Source organism: Aspergillus uvarum (assembly GCF_003184745.1).
Source record: "Aspergillus uvarum CBS 121591 unplaced genomic scaffold BO82scaffold_75, whole genome shotgun sequence".
Lineage (NCBI taxonomy): Eukaryota > Fungi > Ascomycota > Eurotiomycetes > Eurotiales > Aspergillaceae > Aspergillus > Aspergillus uvarum.
This window is the reverse complement of record NW_020291372.1, coordinates 87034-111588: the sequence shown is the minus strand read 5'-3', so window position 1 is coordinate 111588 and position 24555 is coordinate 87034. Positions and strand designations below refer to the sequence as shown.

At 50.5% G+C, this 24555-nt stretch overlaps 6 protein-coding genes across 6 annotated transcripts; 4 read left to right on the top strand and 2 right to left on the bottom strand.

The window, feature by feature from the left end:
- Positions 1-235: 235 nt before the first annotated feature.
- On the bottom strand, positions 236-4107 carry BO82DRAFT_368934 (putative nuclear migration protein; the record flags this gene model as incomplete). Its single annotated transcript, XM_025637145.1, has 2 exons — positions 236-1062; positions 1119-4107. 2 exons carry the CDS (start codon positions 4105-4107, stop codon positions 236-238), a joined length of 3816 nt encoding a protein of 1271 aa, XP_025487142.1.
- Positions 4108-7370: 3263 nt separating this feature from the next.
- BO82DRAFT_395759 (haloacid dehalogenase, type II) lies at positions 7371-8936 on the top strand (the record flags this gene model as incomplete). Its single annotated transcript, XM_025638806.1, has 4 exons — positions 7371-7696; positions 7766-7913; positions 7981-8819; positions 8905-8936. The coding sequence occupies exons 2-4, from the start codon at positions 7804-7806 to the stop codon at positions 8934-8936; spliced, it is 981 nt and encodes a 326-aa protein (XP_025487141.1). The 5' UTR covers positions 7371-7696; positions 7766-7803.
- A 263-nt stretch (positions 8937-9199) lies between these two features.
- Positions 9200-10497, top strand: BO82DRAFT_358688 (uncharacterized protein). Its single transcript, XM_025636361.1, has 3 exons — positions 9200-9285; positions 9340-10224; positions 10279-10497. Exons 1-3 carry the CDS (start codon positions 9274-9276, stop codon positions 10378-10380), a joined length of 999 nt encoding a protein of 332 aa, XP_025487140.1. The 5' UTR covers positions 9200-9273; the 3' UTR covers positions 10381-10497.
- A 5761-nt stretch (positions 10498-16258) lies between these two features.
- rasB (Ras small monomeric GTPase RasB) lies at positions 16259-17037 on the top strand (the record flags this gene model as incomplete). Its single annotated transcript, XM_025631846.1, has 2 exons — positions 16259-16336; positions 16399-17037. The coding sequence occupies 2 exons, from the start codon at positions 16259-16261 to the stop codon at positions 17035-17037; spliced, it is 717 nt and encodes a 238-aa protein (XP_025487139.1).
- Positions 17038-20013: 2976 nt separating this feature from the next.
- BO82DRAFT_406654 (putative GPI anchored protein) lies at positions 20014-21226 on the bottom strand (the record flags this gene model as incomplete). The annotated part of the gene is made up of 3 exons (XM_025639578.1): positions 20014-20836; positions 20904-20986; positions 21062-21226. 3 exons carry the CDS (start codon positions 21224-21226, stop codon positions 20014-20016), a joined length of 1071 nt encoding a protein of 356 aa, XP_025487138.1.
- Positions 21227-22944: 1718 nt separating this feature from the next.
- On the top strand, positions 22945-24419 carry BO82DRAFT_346001 (MOSC domain protein; the record flags this gene model as incomplete). The annotated part of the gene is made up of 2 exons (XM_025633734.1): positions 22945-23046; positions 23208-24419. The coding sequence occupies exons 1-2, from the start codon at positions 23032-23034 to the stop codon at positions 24417-24419; spliced, it is 1227 nt and encodes a 408-aa protein (XP_025487137.1). The 5' UTR covers positions 22945-23031.
- Positions 24420-24555: the final 136 nt, after the last annotated feature.

Genomic DNA, 24555 nt, shown 5'->3' with positions numbered 1-24555 from the left:
TTCCGCACCCACAAAGGATAAGACATTAAACAATATCATCTCTTCGATAAGCGCAGAGAAGAGGAAGAAAGAGCGAGAGATGGTATCTAAGACGCTATAACGCCTGCAGATCGGGACGCTAGAATCAAAAAAGCACATGCATGTAACAAACATATCGGTCAGCAGAGGACAAGGGAACCTCTACTGCGACTGTCTCTTTAAAGGGACAGATAGAGAGGCTGCTGCCTCAGCCTGCTCAGAACTCTGCAAAAGGGGCAACACGGAGAATAGGCTCACCACCGATTCGATGCGGAGAAATAGGGTTGTGAGCCGCGCTCCATGTGCTAGATACCTTCCGGCTATGTCGGCCAGACTGAGGCCCTCGGGTTTTGCTTGTTTGATCGATGAAGGCCTCCATGCGAACAGTTCCAATTGCATCGAAGAAGTTCCCCGTCCTCGCGCCAGTCTCAGAGGTACGTTGGCTGACGCTGTTGCGAGTGCTGTGAGTTCCAGGCCCGTAAGATTGCGCGACATACGTGTCAGAGGAGCCTCGCGTGGACTCAACCGACGGTATTGAGCCTTGACTGGAGAAGCTACGCATCATTGGCATCCGTGGCGTTGTGTTGCTTCGTTTTCGCGAATGGTTTGAGAACCGTGGCACCGTCGGAGGGTCAGCAGCATCCATAGATGGACTAGACTCAAAACCAGTAGGAAGCTCAGGGACGGGTTCGACTTGACCGAGGAAAGATCGTTTCCCCTTGGGCCGGGGCCGGGGCCGACCCTTGGCTATCCGGATTGAGTCTCGGATTGGATTGCGGCGGAGAGAGGGCGATGGGGCGGTTGCAGTGCCTTCATCCTGTGGGACGGGGGGCAGGGCAGCCAGATCATGAATACCACTAGGAGTGTGACTTAGGAAAGACAATGCGGTTAGCCAGACATAATGTCGTTCCACGCTCGTGGCCGTGAACTTGAGAGCACGTTGTGGCGTCAAAATAAGAATTGATCGATTAAAGTGACTCTGTGTGTTGGATCCCTTCGGCAGCGGGTTGTCGTCCTTGACGTCAAGAACGGACTGGATCATCACTGTAACCACGTTAGTCACGTTTAGTACTTATTAGGTCGTAAAAGAGAGTACTCACACTTTCGGCCACTCTTGCCCAGCAGCGCAGGCCCACTCGTGGGCTGCTTGCTGCTCCACATCACGGCGCGCTCATAGGGTGCCAGCCAGACCCAACGCTTGTGCCTTACACCACTATTGGTGATATTAGCTGATACCTCATCGGCACTGCGCCCTTCCCAACTCTCTTTGTGCTCTCCAGCACCACCGAATGATCTCCTCCTCCTAATGTATTTGTACATCCATTCCCCGACCATGGTCTGTGCGATAGCATCAACAACACTGGTGGGCTGGACGGAGGTTGCTGTAGAATCTTGCCGTCCATGAGAAAAGGTGCGAGATGCTGTTGTGGCAAAAGCTGAGCGCCGCTGGACGGCTTGATCTTCGGATGGGGCAGTAAAGTCTCCATATGGAAGTGCAGGGTGCGGCGGACTGACAGGACTGCCAGACGAAGTAGATATTGGTGACGACCGGCTTTCAGGCCGTTCTGTCTGCGCCATAGCAGTCGCAGACCGCACACGCCGGAGGGTTGGACGTCGCTTCACCTGCACACGTCCACGGTCGGAAGCAGTTCCAGGATTCGATGGTGTTGGGCTTTGCTGACCATCACCTCGACCGGCAGGAAACTTTCTTGAACTGAGCCGGATTGGAACAGGAATAGGAGGAGCAATGTGGGAGGCACTGCTTGCACGGCCATTATCAATATCAGGATCACTGGGGCTTCGAGCCCGAGAAGTCTGACGAGTCGCGGGTCCATTGGGTATCATGGCTGCTTTGCGAAAGTTCTGTCGTGGGTGGCCTTGTCCCATTCGCTGACTCCAAGAAGATCCGGGCCTGTCTCTAGGTTCGGAGTCCAGCGACACTTCTGGATCGCAAGCCTCTGGCTTTGATATATGCTCATCATTTTCGGCCAGCACACCCTCCTCCAAGCTTGAGCCGCCCTGCGTTGAGACCAGCTTGCCTCTCTTCAGCGTATAGGAAGCGAAGGGCCGACTTAAGAGATCGTCATCAGTGAGAACTTCGTTGACTTTATTCGGTAACTCATCATTACTTCCCTGCTCAAAGCCAGCAAAGAGACTACTTGAGCGAAGTGGTCGTCTGAGCTTGCTTTCCGATCCCTCAGCCAAAGGACCATTGTCATTGTTGCCTGGATAGGCTTGTACCGTCTCAAGCGACCCGGTTTCCTGATTAGCCTTGATTTCTCTCTTCTTGGACCGGGGAGGCGGTGGGCAGTATGGCTGGACAGGAAGATCCTCAGTAACATTGTAGAATGGCAGGTCTGGTATAGCTGATGGAAGCAGACTAGCCGGCAGTTTGACTGGCCGTTGGATTATCGTTATCTCTTCTGTTTGAATTCCAATTGTCCGACAGGCGGAATTTGAGCTAAAACTGGATTGACAAGACACGCTCCTGGTTTGTGGTGGGAGAACTACGCTACCCCGAGGAGAAGGTGGTTCAGAGCAGGGAGGGTGTATTGCGATCATTGGTATATCAAGACCCGACGCGCCCATGTCACCAAGAGACACACCAATCCGCTGTTTATCAGGTTCCCCAACTGGAAGTTCAATCGTTTGCATGGAAGAGGAAACCATCAAAACTGGTTTAGGGGCTTGGACATCGTCCAGGCTGGGTGTCCACGGAGGTGTTGGGAGGCCTGCCACGGTTTGACAGGAAGCGGAGACCATGTCGATGCTGAGAGTTGATGTACTGATATCTCTCACTTGGCACGAACACCGGCTTTCTTCACTCTCACTTTTGTCCAGAGCTCGAGCTGAGGCGCTAATCTCAGGTAGGCAGTCCGATGTGGGTGACGGAGGAAGGGAATATTGCACCCCGGTATCTCGATACACAAATGTGTTTGAAGAGAATCTCAGAGGACTGCCAGGCTCTGACGTCTGTTCATTCTTGGCACCATAACCCTCCATACTACCAAGCGACAGCCCCAGGATTTTCCTCGCCTTGGCCCCCATGCTCATGGTGCTAGACAGCTGGGAATGTACCGAGACAGGCCGCTCCTCTGGTAGAGCTTCAGGAGATACGGGTCTGAAGCCGTGGTCGAAAGACTGAAACTCATCATCTTCATCAAAATCAAGCTCTTGTGCTAAGTTCAATCCTTCACCCTTGACCACAGGAAGGTTGGTAACGCTTGCCATCGAGTAGCGTACATTGTGGTAGTCAAATTCGTCGCAGTTGGCAGTACTGACACTCGTAATGCTGGTCCGGCGGCGTCCTTCGCTGCTTGAGACGATGCTCGTGGAATCACTGTCCTTACTTGTAAGCCTCTCGTTGGTGACTGCCACGCGTTCGCTCTCCCGCGTGGAATGAAAAGAGCGTGCTTCCTGTGCTGCAGCCACCTCATTCAAGATGACTTTCAGCCGACCTTCAACCACATGAATCTTCCGTTCCAGATTCCTGCGTTCCCGGTCCCAATTGTCCTTCTCTCGATCCCACAGCTGCACTGTCCTTTCTGTCTCTGCTTCGAGACTGCGAGCCTTCTTTTGTGCTTGCTCCTGTTTCTTGCGAAAATCTGCAATGTTTGCTAATGCTTGGTCCCGCTCCTTGGCGAGTTCACTGATAGCGGAGGACGAGCCACCTTCCAGAAGCTGCAGCTGCTGCTTGAGCGAGCGAGACTCTTTCATGCTCTTCGATAGTCGTTCAGTGAGGCTGCCATTCTCCGTACGTGATTCGTCTAAAGTATGCTCTAGACTTTCAATTGCCTTGAGTTTACTCTCCACATCTCGCCGAAGCGAAAGAATTTCTGACACCAAAGAGGCATGCAGCGTTGGGGTGAACCGCCGCGGGTCCAGGGGTGAAAGGTTGTCTTCCTCCAGGATATCATCATCGTCGCTGAGACCCGGGGGCGAGAAGCTGTGAATTGGCAGTGAACTAAATGAGGAGAGGTCGCTTGAGTCCACTTGTAATCGAATGGACGGGGCTCTTGGGGTTGTTGACGAAAGAGTTGGAAAGCCCTTTGCCACTGGAGAGCTGGTATATATGCTATTGGTGGCCATTGCGTTGGGATCAGAAGAGATAGCTTTGAAGCATCCCTTTGATGATGACGGATCAATCAGATCTTGCCGGAATGTGTCATGCAGCATCCATGTATAGCACTTATGCCGCGTCTCCTGAGTGGCGTAGAACAGCTCCGCTGACCCCTTGATGACGAAAAAGTAGTTGGCCAACCAGCAGCTGTAGCACTCGATCAAGGAGACTTTCCGACTTCTAGACAAAAGATAGCATCCATCACAATCAGTCAGTCTTCTGTGCATGAAAAGGATTGAAAGGCCGGAAACATGGTTGGAGATAGTAAAATGGCATACATTAAGCCGGCTCTCGACGCTTGCGCGTCCTCTGGCCTTCGTGAGCAATTGGCGCAGAGATAACAGGCAGATCCGGGCGTGAGGATACTCAAAAGATAATAATGGTATAGAAAGCTGCTCGTCACTTAGTGAGAGGAAGGGAGGGTGTTTGAAGTACGATGAGCGACGCGGAGGGAGTCGAATAGGAAGTATGGAGGAACAGATGCGAAGTATTGAGTCTGGTAGCAGCGCAACTGCGGTGTCGCGGACCCGGAAACACGAATAATATTTTCTTTTCTGCTTGCCTTGCCTTTATTTTCTCTTAAAACGAAAAAAAAAAACACAGAAAAACAAAACAAAAAATAAATGATGTACTGTACAGAACACCCCAGTAGGTCCGAGATTCTAGCCAGACTGGCCGTCTGAAGGGAAGGGAAAGATTATCAGCGAAGGCGTCCGTTTGATCACACCCGATCAAGCACTAAATTGGACTTGCGCCTGCACAGAAACCTTGTCCGAGCTTCGGATAGAGAGTAGGCCGGTTATGATCATTGATTGGATCAGGACGAGATAGACAACGTTACAAAAGGACGAACAACCAGTCCAACGGGGCTAGCTCCTCCCAGGGGTGTTCGCTGGATTAGGGGGATGTGGATATGGGATCATTTGGTGGGGAAGGGAAAGCAAATGGGATGGATGAATTATCATCGAAGGCAATCTCCACGTACCTACCAATTATTTATTAGTGAGGAGCAGTCACCGCACGACTCCACCAGAGCTTGCCACTGCTGCTTTAGAGAGCGATCCCGATCCAATCGATAGATAGAGATGACATTTTAGAACGACGAAGTCGGCTGAGGACGCAGGGGTACATGGATCGGGAGCAAGAAGAAAGAATATACGGAGTAATCAGTATGAGTACTCTATGTAGGCTCTGAAACGCCGTGACAACCTATTTTGGTTATGCTAGTTAGTTAATCGGCTCCGTTCGTTCAGGCAGTGGAGAATAATAAAAGGAGGCGGCGGGGGAAGCAGAAGAAGAAAAAGAGGAGAGAGAACGACGGCGCGCGCGGGGGGAGGGGGGAAGAGAGGGGAAAAGGAGGTTATCTTGCCTGTCCATTTAGGTGGAAGATCGTCCGTGTATGTGTCTTCCCTAATCCAAAAGAGAAGGACGAAAACTACCTAGTTTCATATATCATGGAAAATGGATTAACAGAATGGAGTCCACGAACAAAGAAAATCAACCGTGATTATCCACGAGCCTTTCAGTTACTAATGCAGGCAGGTGCTGTAATTAGTCTACTAGTCTACTAGTTAGTGAGAGAGACTCGAAGTCAGAGTGCTAAGCAGCGGCTGTGACGGGGGTTCGTGTCAAGAGCTAGGCAGTCAGTTAGTCATGGAGCTAGATACAACTACTCCGTAGTCCGTACTATAGTTACCTTAGTTAAGTTAGGTAGTCCGGGACCCGCTGGTTTGAGACAATTGGACCACCGGTACTCGACGTACTCGACTATGAGTGTGTATCCTTCCGAGCATCATAAGTTTATGATGATTGTATTCCAGCTTTTCTTCGTTGTCGGACAGGCTGGGCAAACATTTATCATCTTAACTCAGTCACAGTAAGTAAACGACGGTAATCCGTTTGAAGGCTTACCAGATCTCAACGTGCAAGACAGCAAGCAGCGCTGTCGTTCGCCTCTCAATAGTCTCTACGGTAGTTCCTTAGCATGCCATCATCGGAACCGCTCTCAATATTTCGTCTATCATCGAGTTTGTGATCGAAAATCCGTGGCCCGTGTCGTAGACACCATCATCAATTTGGTTAAGTCTGGTAGCCCTCTGGACTAGCCCTATGAGTTGACATGAGGGTGCCCAGCCTACATATAGACTCACGCAGTATTCAAAAGGTGGATAGATCAAAGAACGCTGCTAGGCCCGGCTGAATGCAACTCAATGAGCATTATGCTGGTGCAGTGTGCTTCGTGCTCCCCAATTGAAGTCGAAGTTGAAAGTATCCTGGAGTATCGAGCAAGCTCAGAGAAAAAGCAACGAAACCAGCCGGGAAGGATCCTTGGATGTTGGGTCGGCCCAGCTCGAGCTCCCCACCCCTTTTTCCCGCCGTTTTCTGGTTCAGGATTAGACACCAGAGGCGACGGACGGGCCGGCGCTCAAATTTTGGGAAGTGACCCCATTCCGGAAATTAGAGGCGGAGCAGCGACAAGCCCTTGCGTAGCCTTTGGTGGTCGAATCGCCAGTGTCGCTCTTTCTTTGACTGTTCGTATGCGCATGAAAATTGGCTGGTTTTTTCGAGTCTGTCAGGCAGCGCAAATCTCGGACCCGCGGGTCGATATTAATATCATAGGGAATTATGACCTTAGCGGGCGATTGGCGGCCGATTCGTACGGGGACGGGGGTTTTCGCTGGGCCTTTCAAGGTGGAAATTTCCCGTTAAGCAATGCGTCCGTTCGCATCCGATCGTCACCGAAGGACTATGATGATGTGCACTAGATAGGTTGTGGAAGTAGAGAACTTGCTTATAGCATAACTTATCGGCCGTCAGCCAGCCTGGTGCTTGAAATAGATGAACGTGGAGAATAAGTAGTGTACAGTACGTACCATGAATCATCCAGACTGGCTTTATCCTTGGCGACCCACGCGGCAAAACGACTAGCTTTTGCGCCTGCCGGACGCCGGCTCAGGGGCAAGAGCGCGCGACTTGGGAATGACAGGTCAACCGTGCACGGAAAGAAGTGTCTCAGATGCTGAGGGCTTTTGTCAAAGGAAACAAAGGGCAAGTTAATTAACTCACTGGCAGTACTAACCACCTAGCACCTAGTACCTGGTACCTAGCATTTCGAATTCTTCTCTCTGGAAATATCAATCGGTAAGGATAATGCAGAAAGAATGAAAGAAGAGACAGACGCCAAGAAACACATTACCTACCTAGTACCATGTACATTTGATTGGAAACCCCAGCGGAACGTCTGGATCGAACAAGGACCTGGGATTGCGCCGTTGAACGCACTAATCACTGGGCTGCAGCTGCAGCTGTAGCTGTCACAATCACCAAACAGCAGATGACGAAGGCAATGCAGTGACTGAGCCTGCCTCCTTCCTCCTCCCCTCTCTTTCTTCATATAATCATGCAGTAACAACTCAATCAAAGCTTGAAAAGCCCTTCCGACCTTCGGCCTGAATACAGTAGGTCTTAGCGCGCTGATGGTGAGATGTGAACGCTTTTCAAATGATTATCATCCTAGCCCATCAAATGAGACTGAAGACTGATATTATTGCCCCCTTGGTAAGATTCCTGTTTGACTCGATGTTCATATGGAGTACGGAGTACGGAGTACTAATCAACTCGGTGCAGGTCATTTGTCATTACTCATTACCTAAGTTAGGTTAGCTATGGACTCTAACCAACTTACCCCGCCACGCCTTATCCTCGGCTCGACAACCACGATCTGGAACGTCGATATATCGCGGTATCAAGCCCCTTCTCATCAATTTTATGCGGAGTGAGTTGCTTGAGATAACATTAGAACGAGCACGGAAAGCGAGGCGAGAAACACCAAAATTTCAAAGCCCGTCACTACGGGAATTCACTTACTCTCTGATGGCAAACACATCACTTCTCAAAGGGCTGTTCTTCGATGTCTTTGGGACGGTTGTAGAATGGCGCAACTGTGTGGCCAGCTCTCTGAGGGAAGCTGCCGAGCGGGCATTGCGAGACCCTAAGAAAACACTTTCGTTGGCTCTGCGTGCCCGCGCGACGGCCATGTCCTCTAACGACTGGCAGGAGTTGGTGGAAGAATGGAGGGCGTCCTACGGCCAGTTCACAAGAAAATTTGACCCATCCCAAACTTTTATCTCTATTGATGAACATCATTTCGACTCCATCCAGAAGCTACTCCACCAGTATGACTTGAAAGGACTGTTCACCGAGGATGAACAATGGGAGCTTGTTTTCAGCTGGCACCGACTCGAGCCGTGGCCGGATTCAGTCAAGGGCCTTGAATTGCTCAACCGCCGTTTCCGGACTTGCACTTTGTCCAATGGCAATATCTCTCTCTTGAGAGACCTCCAACGCCATGGATCTCTTCCCTTCACGGATATTGTTAGTGCGCAACACTTTGAGGCATACAAGCCGTCGCCGCAGGTGTACACTGGCGCAGCAAAGCGCTTTGGACTGGATCCCTGCAATTGTGCAATGGTGGCTGCACACCTTTATGATCTGAAAGCCGCCAAGGCCCTAGGATTTGCGACCATTTATGTGGAACGCAATGATGAGAATCTCACTCCTCAAGAGATTGCTCAAGCCAAAGAACAGTATGTGGACGAGTGGGTCGACGGTGCCACGGATGGGTTGATCGAGGTCGCCCGGCGACTAGGCATTCAAGAGGAACCTGACCTAGCCAGTACATGTCAGTAGGCATGTAGGTGGGCTTTTCTTGGTCTTTGTGCTTCGGAGTTGTAGAAAGAAGGGTTATATACAATACGGCCCCACAGGCTCAGTCGGCTCAGACCTGGACTCAGTGTAACATGACACCCCTGGCATCGCAGGCACTCAATGTATACGTATCTCGTCAATTAACCCACAAACGCAATATTATCGCTTCGCAGCTTTGACCGCATGCTGTACCATCGATTCTTGATCAGTAAGTAACTCTTGATCTGTCAGCGCGGGCCCAGTCATGTAATTCATGCGGGGTTGCATGAATGACAACATCGCGTCGATTTGTCAGCGGTCAGCACAGGTTCGTAACCAGCCATCCGGTCTTCGAGCAGCTAAACTATTCAACTTCAAGCTGACCGGACGGTCTTGATGCAGTGATCGTGATGGTCGATCGCAATCTTTGAAAATTCGGAGTCGTCACAATGTCCGCGCAGGTATGGAGGTTTGCATCGCCTGTTCTCGACGAGTGATCATTAATGACTTCTTAGAAATCTGACGTACACTCTCATGCCGATGCGGACGGCCACTTCAGGCGTAAATCAGCTGCTTTTCGCTCCTCTATCTCGCGCGATCCTAATGCAGAATTTCCGGCGCAGAAGGATCGTTATGTGTTGTACATCAACTTTGGGTGTCCCTGGGCACACCGGACTAATCTGGTGCGGTCACTCAAAGGTCTAGATGATATAATCCAGCTAGTTGTTCTCGATCCCGAGTTGGGACCGGACGGTTGGTTCTTCTCTGGTAGATATGGGTCTGCGCCGGCGGATCCTTTGTATGGCTTCTTGCGGTTGAGCCAGTTTTACTTCAAGGCAGATCCTAATTATGAAGGCCGATACACAGTCCCAATGCTTTGGGACAAGAAAAAAGAGACTATTGTCAACAATGAGAGTGGCGAGATTATCCGCATGTTTTACTCCGAATTCGAAGACTTCCTTCCCCATGAGCTGCGAGAGACCAACCGGCTTGGTGGAGGTTTCTACCCGCCACACTTGAGAGCTGAGATCGATGCGATGAACTCATGGGTTTACGATAAAATTAATAACGGAGTGTACAAAACTGGATTCGCCACGACGCAGGAGGCTTATCTAGACAACCTATACCCGCTTTTCGAAGCACTGGATCGGATTGAAGACCATCTGACCCAGCCAGGGCATCAACCATATCTTTTCGGAAAAGAGATCACGGAAGCAGACATCCGATTGTATCCGACTATTGCTCGATTCGATGTGGCTTACTATTTGATCTTTCGGTGCAATCTCAAGATGGTCAGGCATGACTACCCGTTGATTGACCGCTGGTATCGGCGGTTGTATTATGATGAGAGCTCACGTACCCGAGGCGGAGCATTTAAGAAAACTACTTTCTTCGAGATTGTGAGTCGGGCATCAATACATCAAGATATGACTATTACTAATGCCATCCGATAGTATAAGTTTGGGTACCTGAAGTCTTTAGGGAAGCGATTGGGCAGCCTGCAGACGATCATTCCGGCAGGCCCAGCTCCAGACATCCTGCCTGCGAGCTTATAATGGTTGAGGACCGTCATTCTTACTGTGGGGATGTATCAGTGGTAGATGGAGCAATTAGGTTATTTCCATGTGACAACCACACGCCTATCTTATGCATTTACTCTTATGAAAAAAGCGTTCTATCTCTAAGAGACCTCACTCGCGGTAATGCTTCGCAGCTATAGAGGCCCCGGCATGTTATCCTAAGCCGACACCATCAGACAGAGCAGTAATTCACCTTCGTATGATCTCGATGCAGGGACGATAGGTTACGTGGATTGTCATAACTCTTCTCTTGGTTGGGCCGGGCGATCTCCGGAGCTCGGGCTGCAATCAGGGTTCGCGCTGGCTGAAAGATCGGCTCAGGGCGAATACGTTAAGATACAGACAGAGTCAATCGGCAGCGTTCGAGCACCTTTGGCTAGTAGATCGCAGTGTGTTTCACCAATTCTAGAGGTAGAGTGTTCCAGCTCGATACTATACACTGAGGCGTAAATGCCCAGATACAGGACTACCGGGGACGTCCCAACCAAGCGAGAAACAAGTGTTCAAAGTCGTACCTAGTGGTTTCAGAACTGAACACTACTCGAACAGAAAACTCATTAGATTCTGTTTTCATTGGATGTCCAATTCGGATGGCGACCAGGCATCTGAAGAGCCATGGAACTTAACTGAACTTTGAAACGCTTATCGTTCACGTGAGCTCGATGCACTGGCTGGGTGCCTCGAGTGCATTGGGTGGCATCCAGGGGCTCAGTAGGTAACGAAGTAGTACCGTAGGTAGCGTAGCGTAGCGCAAGGCCAGTGGAACGGGAAAGATTCACGATCTTCTTTATACTCTACTCATACTTTCAAAGTCTACTCTCCTCTTTTTTTCCATCCAGCATCACCTCATCTCATTTTGCAAGCCAGTTTACGTATACGACTGGACAGCCAAGGATCAATTGACCTCGCTGTATTCATGAGAGACTCGGCATTTTAGGTGTCTTCCCCCCCTTCTCCCCTCCCTTGATACGATCATAGAAAATATCTGGTTCTAACTTCTGTGTTGCTTATCCACGTCATGTTCAATTTACTTTCGTTACTTTACGAGATCTGCTCTTACCATGCAGAGTGTAACGGAGTAATAACGACTGGTAACAACTGGTAACTAACCGTCAATGTGCACGGGGAATGGCCATGTGCTGAGTGGGCAGGGGTGGTTGCCGCAAGTCAGCGACCGTCCCGTGGCGGTGGGACGCCGGCCCCTGATCCCGTTCTCCGTATCCATGATGGTTTTTATCCACCCACCCTGCATATGAATACTAGGTAACTTCCTTAGCTGCATAATAGGACGGCAAGATGCAAACTATATCTACTGAACAGACTATGATCCATGTCTGGGTCCTGTAACGTATAACTACTAGGTAGGTACAGTATCGCAGGCCGGCCTATGTAGTCACCCAATGATTTCCTGCTCTGTTGATCAAGTGCTTGCTTTTTCCCGTTAATTCCGTTGATCCTAGACCCTCGACCCTACTCTAATGATGACATGATGGTTGATGAATGATGCAGCGTGATTTATCATGGCCTGTGATCATGGCTGACCGTGGTGTCTGCCTATTGGGAACTAGTGTTCTCAAGAGGGCCGAGTCAGTTTAACTGGAATAGGACACAGTGATTACGAACTACCCAGTAGCGCCGGTCTATAAAGGAAATCATGGTACAGTAGTAGGCGAGCCGCCGCTGCTATTTTCTTGTGTTGTTCAGCGTTTCGCATTTAGAATATTTAACAAAATTTTCGGCTCTTGCTGAGAAAATCTCTAGCAGCGGCGCGGTTGTTTACATACACATTTGAAATGTAAGCACCTTGCACATATGGGCTACGTGTCTAATTAACTTACCAAGTCAACGACCGTAAAGTGACTTAACTGATTCGGGATCACGGACCGCTGCGGTGCAGTCTCCGAGAGCTAGTAGCATTCCACGTGGGATGAAAGCTGGGGCTGGGAAATTAGATAGGCGGAAGAGCTGTGGTGAACCTCGCCAGGAAACGCCGCTGTTATGCTGGTTCATATTAAAATTAAATTGGACCGTTATTCTATTCTGGTTCACCTTTGGCAAGAGCCCAGGCTGAATGCTTGATAAGCATTGGGTGGAAGGAAGGAACTCTTCCTGTTCATCTTGTGTTTGGAACTCAACCAACGCTGCTTGTCGGCCCAGCCGCCGATCCATATGCTAGGCTCATCAGTCTCCCCTTTGATACATTCATCCTCCATTCCAGCACAGTTGTCAGACTGGATGGGTTACTGGAACTGGAACAAGAACCTCCCGTGCTCACACTATGGCTCGGCCCGACGACATCTATTCCTCTGTTCCGGCTGCGCCTTGAGTTATCACTGTTGCGTGGAATCCGTGTTAGGGGTCGGTTCACAGATAGTAGCAGTGTAATAAAAGCCTAGTGCCTTCCAGAAGCAATTCAATGATTTTTCTGGAAGCTCATCAGGTTGGAGTTTCTTCCGTGTTCCGAGTCCCGATGTGATAATAGGGGTTAACTGGGATCCACCGGGCTGCTTAGCTATCACGGATTAACTTATCCTTTTTCTCGGGAGGCCCAAACTAGACTGGGAGAGGGTTCGCCTAGACGTCATATACTTAGGAAAAGTGCTGCTGAGCTTCGGGCCTCCTCAGGACTCAGGACTCAGGAGATAGGCAAAGGAAAATGCGTAGATACATATGCATATGGTATGGCAGCAGCGGCAGGATAGGAAGTGGGATGATATCTTGTTATACTTTATCTGGATTCCTTTCTGATCCTCACCTGCCCAGCGTTTCATGTCGCTTTTGCTACCAGAGAAAATTCTGACATGGGTTGCGACGTTCTTTCTTGGAGGCGGGATTATCCTGGGACCGGGAAAGTTACGCTTTGGGAATCCCGATAATCAGGAAGATGGGTTTTAGTCTGCCTCATACGGGGCCGCGGAATATTCTACCCTTCTCCCCGTAGCACTTGTGTGGAACAATAATTTCTTAGGACTTCGCCAACAGTGAAAATCTCCCTGCTGCGCGGGACGGATGGGTCCTCGCCTGTTTTGCATCGGTTAATCCAGACGACAGACGAGAGCCCTTCATTGCTGTATACTTGAAGTCCTCCATCCAAACCTGACACACATTTCGAATCTTCTGCTTGCCACCAGGTCAATTAAACCTGTGCGATCTATAGTGTGTGACAAAACGTCCTGAAGCACGGGTGATACCACATCAGACTTGAGGCAAGACACATGAGTCTGGTATGCAAATCCTGACCGACCGGGTGTAGGTTGATGCCACCGATACCACGTCTTTTCTCTGTGTGTGGGGAGCAGCCATGAAGTGACTAGTGTCGTCGAGCACCCACTTCGTGTCTACCCGAAACCTCCTGAAGAATACTTACTGACTACATGGCTCATACATTCATGCATACTGGGTACTGAGAAGGCTTGCAATGCGCTCAAGATACAAAGGAAGCGCGGTGGGGGTAGGGGTTAACACATGGAAACGATGTACAGATCATTGGAGCAGGCACCGATGGGAGTATCATTCGGGTCAAAGCAATGATGATCCGACTTAAGAGGATATCCATACGATAGGTTGGAACCTTGAATTCGGTAGGAGAGCCTCGGGCTGTCTAATAGGCCTGTATCAGGAAGAATCTTTAGCAACCGAACTGAGTTCTAATATACTCGTGGTCTAAGTGCAAGCCAAGAGCATCATGGCTGACTGAGTAAATGATGTTGTAGTTCCACTTCTCAACTCAAATGTGTAACAACGGCCAGGGGATAATAAGAAACTTACTTGATCCGAATTTTTCCCTGACATTGTGATTGAAGCGCAGAACTCGCGTCTAGCGATTGTACTATGGCTAGATATGTTATGAGAGCAAGAGCTATCTTGATAGCTACTAAAAGACAATAGGTTACACAGTTAACTATCCTGTCAGAGGAGACGGATTTATAGTGGGATAGTGTATGGTAATGTATTGTACTGGCAAGCCTGGATACAAGAAAGTGGTTGGTTGCGTGTAGACTGCTAAAAAAGGACTGTACTGTGTACTGTACTGTGCTGTACTCCTTAGCCTTTCCAGTTCTCTTCTTCCCCCCTCATGATACCCTGTCTGATAAAGTACTGTACAGTATGTACATATGTACCTACATAGCTAGGCAATTGCACACTTTTTACTGCTCAATACTTACTTAACTTATATTACATAGTTAGTACTCCGTAGTCACAACGCCACGTCCGACTTCTGTTTGCTTAACCACCCACATTTCCTCTCTCCTCTCTTTTCCCTTCCTAAACCATATCCCCCTCCCCCCCCCTTCTTCCCCTACGCTCCCCTCCCCTTCCCCTAGGGATTCGTTGTTTTAAAGCTAGTGCACCACATCTTGCACCGAAGTCATCAACCAATCTTGAACAGACTAAACCGCGGTTGTTGTTCTCCGGCGACAGGGATCACGTCTCCGCTGCTTCATTTTTATCAACCAATATTCTCTACTCTGTTATCCTCTCTTCGCTTTCTCGCCTTTCTCGCGCGCTCCCTCTGTCTCTCTCTTACTTTCTCTTCTTAGCTTGATTTGTTTTCAATCATTCCTTCCTAACCCTACCTCTCGATTAGTTTCCCTTTAGTCACATCTTTCGGTCTTCTCTACCTTTCTCTCACCTCATCTCTCTCTCTCTCTCTCTCTCTCTCTCTCTCTCTCTCTCCCTCTCCCTCTCTCTTCCCCCACTTACTTCACTAGTCACCCCTCTCTACCTCATTGCTACCTGTCTTCTCAGCTCTCTTGCTGCCCTTTCCCCATCTCTCCAGTGTCTACCCAAGGACCTGTTCATCCAGCTGCGGAAGGTCTTGGATCGGGACAGAGATCTATAGGTTGACCCCCCTCCCTCTTACGCTTCTCCGACTGGCCAAGCCTTTCTTGCTTCTTGGTCTTGCGCATATACCCCTCCCTCCCTGCCCGCCAACTCAATTCAGAAAGTCGTTCGTTCTAAGCTCCTCTACGCAGGCTGACTTCTCTGCCAATTAATCCCTTGCTGACAATTCTTCACTGCAATCTCGCCCCTCTTCTCACGTGGTTAGCGTTCATTGTGAAGCACCCATAATCTTGAACTTCATCGTCATCTTTTTTCCTGTGTCCACAACTTGTGTGAGCTTCAGTGATTCCTCTTTAACTTGATTATTCCTGCTCCTCTTCTGGGGAATTCTTCCCCCCTACTCTCCCGCAATCGCTCGCCCCCCCGGTTCACGCGGAGTTACGGGTCAGCCAATCGATCAAACTCCGCCCGCTTGCTTGTACCTGTGGGTGGCCGCTTACTTGAGATCTCTCGAGTCAAATCGGAACTTCTCGTCGAACCTCAACCTCAATCTCCCTAATTCACACCCTTTCTCAGACGCCCACATCACCACTTTCTCAGAGACCGCGAACGCAATTTCACCAGCAATACGTCTTTATTGCACTGCCACTCAAAATTTATTTCCATCACCATATCAATTGACTCAGGTATGCTTTGATTAATATTCTTACACTCATAATTTCTTTGCTCTTCCCGAAGTCTTGCCGTGGACACTTGTTGTTCGTCTCATTTCCGGAGTGGGTATGCGAGCTTGGGCAGCGGTCTAAAAGCTTTGGTTTTCAGTGGCTAATCGCACTACCCAATTAGTTCTTCGACCCCCATCGTTTCGCAACGCTCCGTTTCCGCGTCCGTGCTCGCCGTGGAGCCCGCATACATCTCTCTCGCCTTCGCCTTTTCTCTTCTCCCTCATTCTTGCTACACTCGGCAGTTCTGCCAGAATACTGCTCTCTGGCTTCTTCACCCCACGCCAGGTGTCTTGAAAAAGAAAGCGATCATACTCCTTGCCCACGGAAAGGATACTTAGCTCATCATGTCGGGGAAAATGACACTTTACAAGCTGGTGGTGCTCGGAGACGGTGGTGTAGGGAAAACGGCTCTCACGATCCAGGTTAGATGCTACCGTGAATGTCTGCGCTCAATGCTCGGCCAACTGACTCTCTTTCGCCTTAGTTGTGCTTGAATCACTTTGTTGAAACCTACGACCCGACCATCGAAGATTCCTACCGTAAGCAAGTGGTGATTGACCAGCAATCATGCATGTTGGAGGTATTGGACACCGCCGGCCAGGAAGAGTACACAGCACTGAGGGATCAGTGGATTCGCGACGGAGAGGGATTCGTACTTGTCTACAGCATTACCTCGCGAGCTTCCTTTTCCCGCATACAGAAGTTCTATAATCAGATCAAGATGGTGAAAGAATCAGCCAACTCCGGATCGCCCTCAGGTGCTAGCTACTTGGGTTCTCCCATAAACGCCCCTTCTGGCCCTTCACTCCCTGTGCCTGTTATGTTGGTCGGCAACAAGAGTGACAAGGCTGTTGAGCGCGCAGTTTCAGCACAGGAAGGACAAGCTCTCGCCAAAGACCTCGGGTGCGAATTTGTCGAAGCCTCCGCCAAGAATTGCATCAATGTGGAAAAGGCATTCTACGACGTCGTGCGCATGCTCCGTCAGCAACGTCAGCAGCAGGGCCGCTCGCAAGACAGGCGGCCGACAGGAGGCGCCCGTGATCCTGGCCCGGAATATCCTCGGTCGTTCCGACCTGACCGCAATGGCAGTCATCGACGTCCATTCAAGTGTACAATCCTATGATTTTGGCCATATACAAACATCCAGCCGAGTGGCTCTATTTCGGACCGTTCAATATCGGTCTAGACCCTGCAAGGAAGCGCAAGACACAATTGCCGAGAATCAGGAAATAGGCCAGTGGCAGGGCTCAGAACCTTCCGCACATGTGACTTTTCTTACGAAAGCCCGTTCAATTCAACTCACGACATCTACTCATTATCGTACCCTTGCTATATTGGCTGCTTGATGCGTCGCCGATCTTCACGGCCTATACGAGAGTGCAGCCTGCAAATCGTTTTCGTTTGCTATGTTATGCTGTATTGAAAGTACCTTTTTCTTTTTGCTACCATGGGTGTACTTTGGTTCACCAATGCAGGCAGAGCATCAGGATATGCTTGATGCATGGATTGCGATTATCCATTCTCTATGTTGTACGCGGGTGATGATTTTTTGGATTCTACCGCAGGGGGTTTTGACTACAGCAGGGTGTTATGGTTCACAGGTTTGCGAATCTAGGAGCTCCTGGTACCAAAGAAAGATTCGCGCTGCATGTGCTCTCTTTCTTGTCTGTTAATTGCCCTCTTTCGCAATAATCTGCGTGTGGTTTTCGTTCTTCCAGTTCTATTCTTATCTTGTTATTTCTATTGCTATTGTGGTTCGATACCCGTTGGCTCCGCCCCAACCTGGATATGAGTTCTGCTTTCAACCCTGCTACAATATGGTGCAATGCAACAGCATGAAAGCGACTGACAACCTTACAAATGGATGAAAGCCACATCAGGGTGGTAGAGTGTGATGGGCGCAATGGAGATTATTGGTGGACATGGGATTTCAATGAATGGTTGTTCGCTTGGAAGACAGCAAAGACATGGCAGTCGACCGTTTAGCAGGAATTGCGATATGATACCCTACGGCTGAACTCTTTTGAGTTGTGCTTTGTTCTGTTCCCCTTTACTTTAGTCCCTCCCCCCCCCCTCTATTTTTCTCCTTTCTGTTCTTAACCCATTGATTTTGCTGTACTCATGTTGACGCATCTGTACCCCCAACAAAAGACCAAAAGAAGACACAATAAATTAAACGATAGAATGCAATGTGGAAATGACACTATGTTCTTCACTGCTGAAGGTCCGTGAGGTTGGCTGCCTTTGAACTCTTGAATATTAGAAGAAGATGCCGTTCCTGCCCCAGGAACAAGTTTATCCGAGCTCTATTCAAGCTCCCGGGCGCTTGCGATGGCGTCATGCAGCACAGCTGCAAATGACATGCTAGCCGTACCGGGGTCAATGGCCATTAGCTACAGCTTACTCCGTACAGCCAGCCCATCGAGACTACCTAGTAGTAGGAGGTAGTTTAAATGGCAATGCTCCGGAGCATGACTGACGGGGGAGAACGCAACTTCCCTACTGCTCATTCTCCCTGCAGCTCTTTCTAGGTGCCCCATGCACGCCGCGATAGAAACTGTGGTGCTACCTAGCGGTAGGCAGGCTTCAACAACTTCCATTCTGAGGCAGTCACACGCAGGAATGGGGTTGTAGCAGTTTAGGCGCTCTGCTTCTTACCGGTGGTGAGAGGAGATGAGTTCATGCCGGGATCCCTGCTCTTTACCTAGTCAGTGTAGTTACTGTACCTTTCGCTTGTGTCTTCTCTGGTTTGTCACCCATTTGTCTGTGTAGCTAGGGTCACTTTGTCAGCCCGATACTCTTTAGCTTGAATACATCATGAGCACTCTGACAAAGGAATAGCCATGGAGACGTTGGTTTTGCAGGTGAAGCATTTCTCCCCATCCTACGCGCTATCAGGCACTCACTGCCCGCATGCCCTCGTCTATTCTTTCTAAACAAGAAAGTGGTGGTGGCTCTAGCACGGATAGCTGCAGCTTTGACAGCGGTCAACTCCCAGTTCCTTGCTTTTTTTTTTCCGGTCTTAAACTTGTTCAGGCGGTGTGCGGGCTTAGGCCCGGCAAGTATCGGTAGCCCACCCAGGGAGATTTTGAATGAACGCTTGGAAACAAGAGAACTTGGGCCCGTTCTTTTTTTTTTTTTTTTTTTTTTTTTTTCCTATGCTTAGGACAGCCCTGGGCTACCGCTTAACGACAACGGTGGGAGTGGGATATCTTTGCATATTGCTTCTCCCTTAGCGGTACTGGGGCATCGTGTACGTCAAGCAAGAAACAAAAGGAGGGGGCAGTCGGGCACGCGGGAAATGGTAGTGGGGATCCATAATGACGCCGAGATGGTGCTCGAGGGACCCGATCATCTTGAAGAACTTCATATGGCTACGCGAGCTCCTGTGACGTGGGGTCAGGATCAGGAGGGTGGAGAATCAATTTGATTGTCGACATCATTTTTTATCTTCGAACAACTTAGGTCAATCGAATCAGTGGTCCGAGGAATATGCCTCACACATCGACATTAAAATTATACACAAAATGAGAAGGGCTGATAGAAGGGAGGTAAAGGGGGCAGAAAAAAAAAAGGGAGGGGTGGAGAAAGACATGCAAAGCCCAAGCCCAGGGAAAACAGATAATATGGGTCATCGAAGTTAGGAGAAAAAAAGAAGCGCAAGCCATCATAAAAGAATCAAACCAAGTTATATGGCAAGTCATGAGAAGGGAAAAAAAAAGAAAAAAAAAAGATATTCACACAAATACACCAAAGAACATGTCAAATTCAGTAAAAAAAAAAAGACACGCGAACAAAGGAGACCGTCCTTCCTTGCCAACATCCCCCATCCATCTACCAATCACTTCACGTCACGTACGACGAGATCAGATTTGACATTGGAAATGGATTAGATTTTGTTTTCCGCTCTCTTCATAGTCCGTTTAATGGGCCCTGAGCGGAAGACTGGAAGTTCCGGGAAGAAGAAGAGATTGGGAGGGAAGCTGTGGGGCTTCCTACAACCACTTCGTCTGTCCGATTTATCCCTTCTTGCCCCGGGTAATCTATACAACAAAAGCCGCCGCCCCTTCATAGCATTTCAGGTACCCTGAAACGCAATTTACAACAGGTAGGCGACGAGAGCGAAGACAGTGGCGAGGCCGGCACCAGCGCCGACGGCAGCACGGGAAGCACCGCCAGTGAAGACGGGGGCGGAGGGGCTGGTGGCCGAGCCGGAGCTGGAGCCGGTGCCCTGGGCGGAGACACCCTCGGGGGAGGAGCCGGTGCTGGTGGAAGAAGAAGAGCTGGAGCTGGAGCTAGCGCTGGCGACGGGGCTGGCGGAGGCGGAGGGGATGGGCTTGGAGGAGGAAGGACGGCCGGAGGGGATCACGGGGCGGGTCGAGAAGATTCCGCTGGGTCCGGGGGTGGGCTTCACTCCCTGGGGGTGGGCTCCCGTGGCTCCGCTGGGAGAGGAAGCGCCAGCACCGGGGGATCCGGAGGATCCGGAGGAGCTGCCGGAGGAGCTGGAACCTTCGTTGGGGGATCCACCGCCGACGGCAGAAGCACCGCTGGGAGAAGACTCAGCGCCGGAGCTGGGGGTGGAACCAGTGTTGCCGGAAGAAGCACCGCTGGGAGAAGACTCAGAGCCGGAGCTGGGGGTGGAACCAGTGTTGCCGGAAGAAGCACCGCTGGGGGAGGTCTCAGAGCCGGAGCTGGGGGTGGAACCAGCGTTGCCAGAGCCAGTGGAACCGGGGGTAGAGCCGGAGCCGGAGCTGGCGCTGGGGGTAGGGCCAGTGCCAACGGCATCGGCACCGCTAGGGGAGGCTTCGGAGCCGGAGCCGGAGCCAGAGCCGGAGCCGGAGCCGGAGCCCGTGCTGGGAGTGGCACCAGTGCCAGTGACAACAGCAACACCGGTCTCAGTGGCAGGAGCAGCGGTGGCAGAGCTAGATAGTCCTTGTCAGTCAAGCGATTCACTTGGTTCCTCGTTGGAGGCTCCCGAGAGAGACGTACCACTTGTCGCAGTGGGTCACGGTGGAGGTGACCAGGGGAGTGCTGTAGGTGTAGGCAGTACCGGAGATGGTGACGGTGGAAGGCTTGTCCAGCAGTTAGTCTCACAGGTTGAACATTCAACCAGATCTAATCGAGACTTTCACGCATGAAACACTCACCTGAGCAGCAGAGGGGTTACCCTGGCTGGCAGTACCGGGACCAGCAGCCAGAGAAGTGGCCTGAGGGCAGTAAGTGGCATACTCAGTCACAACGACGGTCTTGTACTCGGTCGCAATGGCACCGGCAGCCAGGGAGGCGACGACAGCAGCAGAAGAGACACGCATGATGAATGATTGACGGGCGGTTTATGGATTTGGTGTATGTGGGTTTGTGTGTATGTGTTTTGTGTAGAGGGCTCGAGATTGGCGGAGAATTGATTTGCGCTGAGTTTATATTGATGTCAAAAAGAGTGACGAATTGACGGATTGATCGACTGTGTCGAAATAAAGAACGTAATCGGCGCGGAGACCGGAATTTGTCAAGGTGAAACAGCGAGTGCGGGGGGTGAGAGAGAGAGAGAGAGAGAGAGAGAGAGAGAGAGAGAGAGAGAGAGAGAGAGAAGAGAAAAGAGAGGGAAGAAGAGGTAGAAAAGAGGGCGGAGGAGGCGTAGAAAAAGGAGGCCAACGGATGATCACTCAGGGACTAGACTACAGCCGACTACCTCATTTCCTGGGCTGGTGGTGGACTAGTCATTTTTCTATGGAAGATTAAATGAAATCTCATCAACGCGGGCAATCCATGAGGGTTTAGTTGCTTTACTAGTCTGTTTCACCTCCAGCGGGGGCGGATCCGTAATATTTGCCAGGGCTCCACGCATGAGGGCGTTCTTCAGCTCGTGTGTGCCTGACTAAACGGATAGAGTACATGTACGTGTGCAGGTACGGGTATAGTACTACTGGCGTGTGTTACTGGGTGTACGGAGTAGGTTCCTGGCGATAATGGTGGTGGTAGTGGTGGTAGTGCAGGATGCAAGGCACCAGGTAGGGCTTGGCTCGATCAGCTGGTCTCCAACTTACTGCTGTTAACTGTTGTTACAGTACGGAGCAGAGGGGAAAACAAAAACAAATCCAATCCTCCGCCCGAGGCTAGACTACCACCTAGTACGAAGTAGTGACTAGCACCCCCTCCTCCCCTCTTCAGGGTCTTACTTTCAATCAGCCTAGTAGTTAGGAAGACTCTGTTTTTAGAGTCACCAAAGTATATTGAGAGGAGACTGGGAGTGGGAGGTGGTGTTCCTGAGAAGGTGTCCCCTGGGAGCTGGGAGCTGGGAGCTGGAAGCTGGAAGTCATGGATGGACCGACCCATTCAATCGGGCGACTCCTGACCATCCTTGCCCACTTCAGAATGGCTTACTCAGTCTGTGGTGGTGTCTCGGGAAAGAACAAGGTTCAATTAATGGAGGGAGACGGTTCGCCATGATTGGGGATAGTTTAATTTCTATTGCTCCCCATCCCCAATGCAAATGTCGGATATTGCAAGAAAGGAGACCACTTTTAATTATCCGTTATCCACCCGCACTCTCGCACACCCAGTCTCTCTCTCACTAACACTCACACATGGAAGAGCTACTCGGCCCGGATAATTTCTTGTCCGAGCGCTTTTGTCATCACCCGAATTTATGATTCAGTATGCAAGACATTGTGTCTAAAGCTATGAGTAACTAAGCACATAGTACTGCTATGCTTCATGGTGGCACTTGCAACAGTTAACTCGCTATGTACTTCCGTACTGTACTATTGCCCAAACCCTCACTTCCTGCAACATGTTCGAGCAGATACCATCACTACCGACAAACACACCTCCTCCATGTTTTCTTGGACTTTGAAACAGACCCAACAATAACATACTAGCTAACTGATCAAGTTAACTGATCAAGAACTAACTAAACTCAATCGAGTCTTAGTCAGACTGATACATACCTAAGCTAGCTAATCAGCACGTGCAATAGGTCTGCTCGTCTCCGCATCAGTTGGCCCCCAACAACATGACGCCTGCATCCTGTTTCAAGGGAGGGAGGCTCCAACTTGATTCGAAGTATCATTGATCGAAATAGCAACAACTACGCTACATACCCAGTCATCTCGCAGCCATGCATATCAGCCAGGTATGTCAGTTCTCTGACTTCTCCCAGTGAGTTCTAGATCATCGTCACCTGGCCTTCGTTTGCGAGATGATGGGTTCCAAGCTCCCGCGCGCGATGTGGGCTGGAACCCTTCGCTTTATGTGATCAGGAATACAGGGAGACTAAGTCATTTGTTTATCTAGTTATACACTTACCCCATAAAATCGATTCGTGGGACGGCCCTATCGTCCGCGACCGTCATCCGAACAGGCTTCCTCTACGATCGCCGATTCATGCTCCTGAAGGTCCTTGACGATGGCACCCTCAAGAACATGCACGTTCCACACTTCCCGGAAATGTCCCTATTCCAAGCCGAGATTGTCTTCCCTAGCGAGGATGGCACGGAACTAGGACAGATCATAGTGACCTTTCGGCCGGCTGCGAGCGAGACCCCCAGTGATGATAATGACACCAAGCCAAACCGCATCCTCCACATCCCCCTTTGTCCTGACACGCGGCAACTGGAAGAGCTGGCCATCATGATGCACCAGAGCCCCACGAAGGGGTATAATATGGGGGCACAGTATAATGATTGGTTCAGTGAGTGGTTCGGATACCCCGTTGTGCTGGCCTACCTGGGACCACATTCGAGGCGAGTTCTCGGGAGCTTTGGACCCTCGAAAAGTGCAGCGCATACGGGGGTGATCAAAGAGGAAACGCCAGGAAAGCCGAAAGGAAAGAGAAACGATGAGGGCATGCTCACTGTGGGGACAGTGGTTGGGGTCGCTGGGGTGACCCTTTTGTTCAATCTACTACTGGGCTTGAGTACGACGGGCGAACAGAAGATGCCGCCGATGTTCAGCGCGGCAGCGGTGGTCGTGTTGCTGGTGGTTATGCTGGGGGGAAAAGCCGTCTATGATCGAGTCGGCGCAAGAGGGGAAGAAGAGGAACGCATCACATTCGCGGATACGGCCCCGTATCTGCTAGTGTCGGCCACATCGGTGGACAACGTGTCGGAGCGGCTGGAAGGGGGCCTGGACATGGATGTCACCAAGTTCCGCCCAAACATTGTTGTGGCTGGCGCAAAGGAGGCCTTTGAGGAAGACTTCTGGGCGGAGGTGGTCATTGGGTCTGGCAAGGACGGCCAAACGCGGCTGCTGCTGACAGCCAACTGCGTTCGGTGCCAGAGTCTAAATGTCGACTATGCGACGGGCGCGATGGCAGAGGGGGAGATGGGCAATGTGTTGAAGAAGTTGATGAAAGACCGTAGGGTCGACAAAGGGGCGAAATTTAGCCCGGTCTTCGGTCGGTATGTCTTTCTCGACGGTGAGTCGGAGGGTCAGACAGTGCACGTGGGTGATGAGGTGGCCGTCGCTCGACGGATGAATGAACGAATGGTATACGGTGAGCACTAACTGGGGAGTACAATGACACTGGCTTGACTGACTGGATAACTTGCATAGACTGGCCCGGGTTGACCAATTGAGATCTGGGATGGTTGGGCACGAGACACGAGACGGAGTATGAGGGAGGAGGAACAGAGAGGAGGAT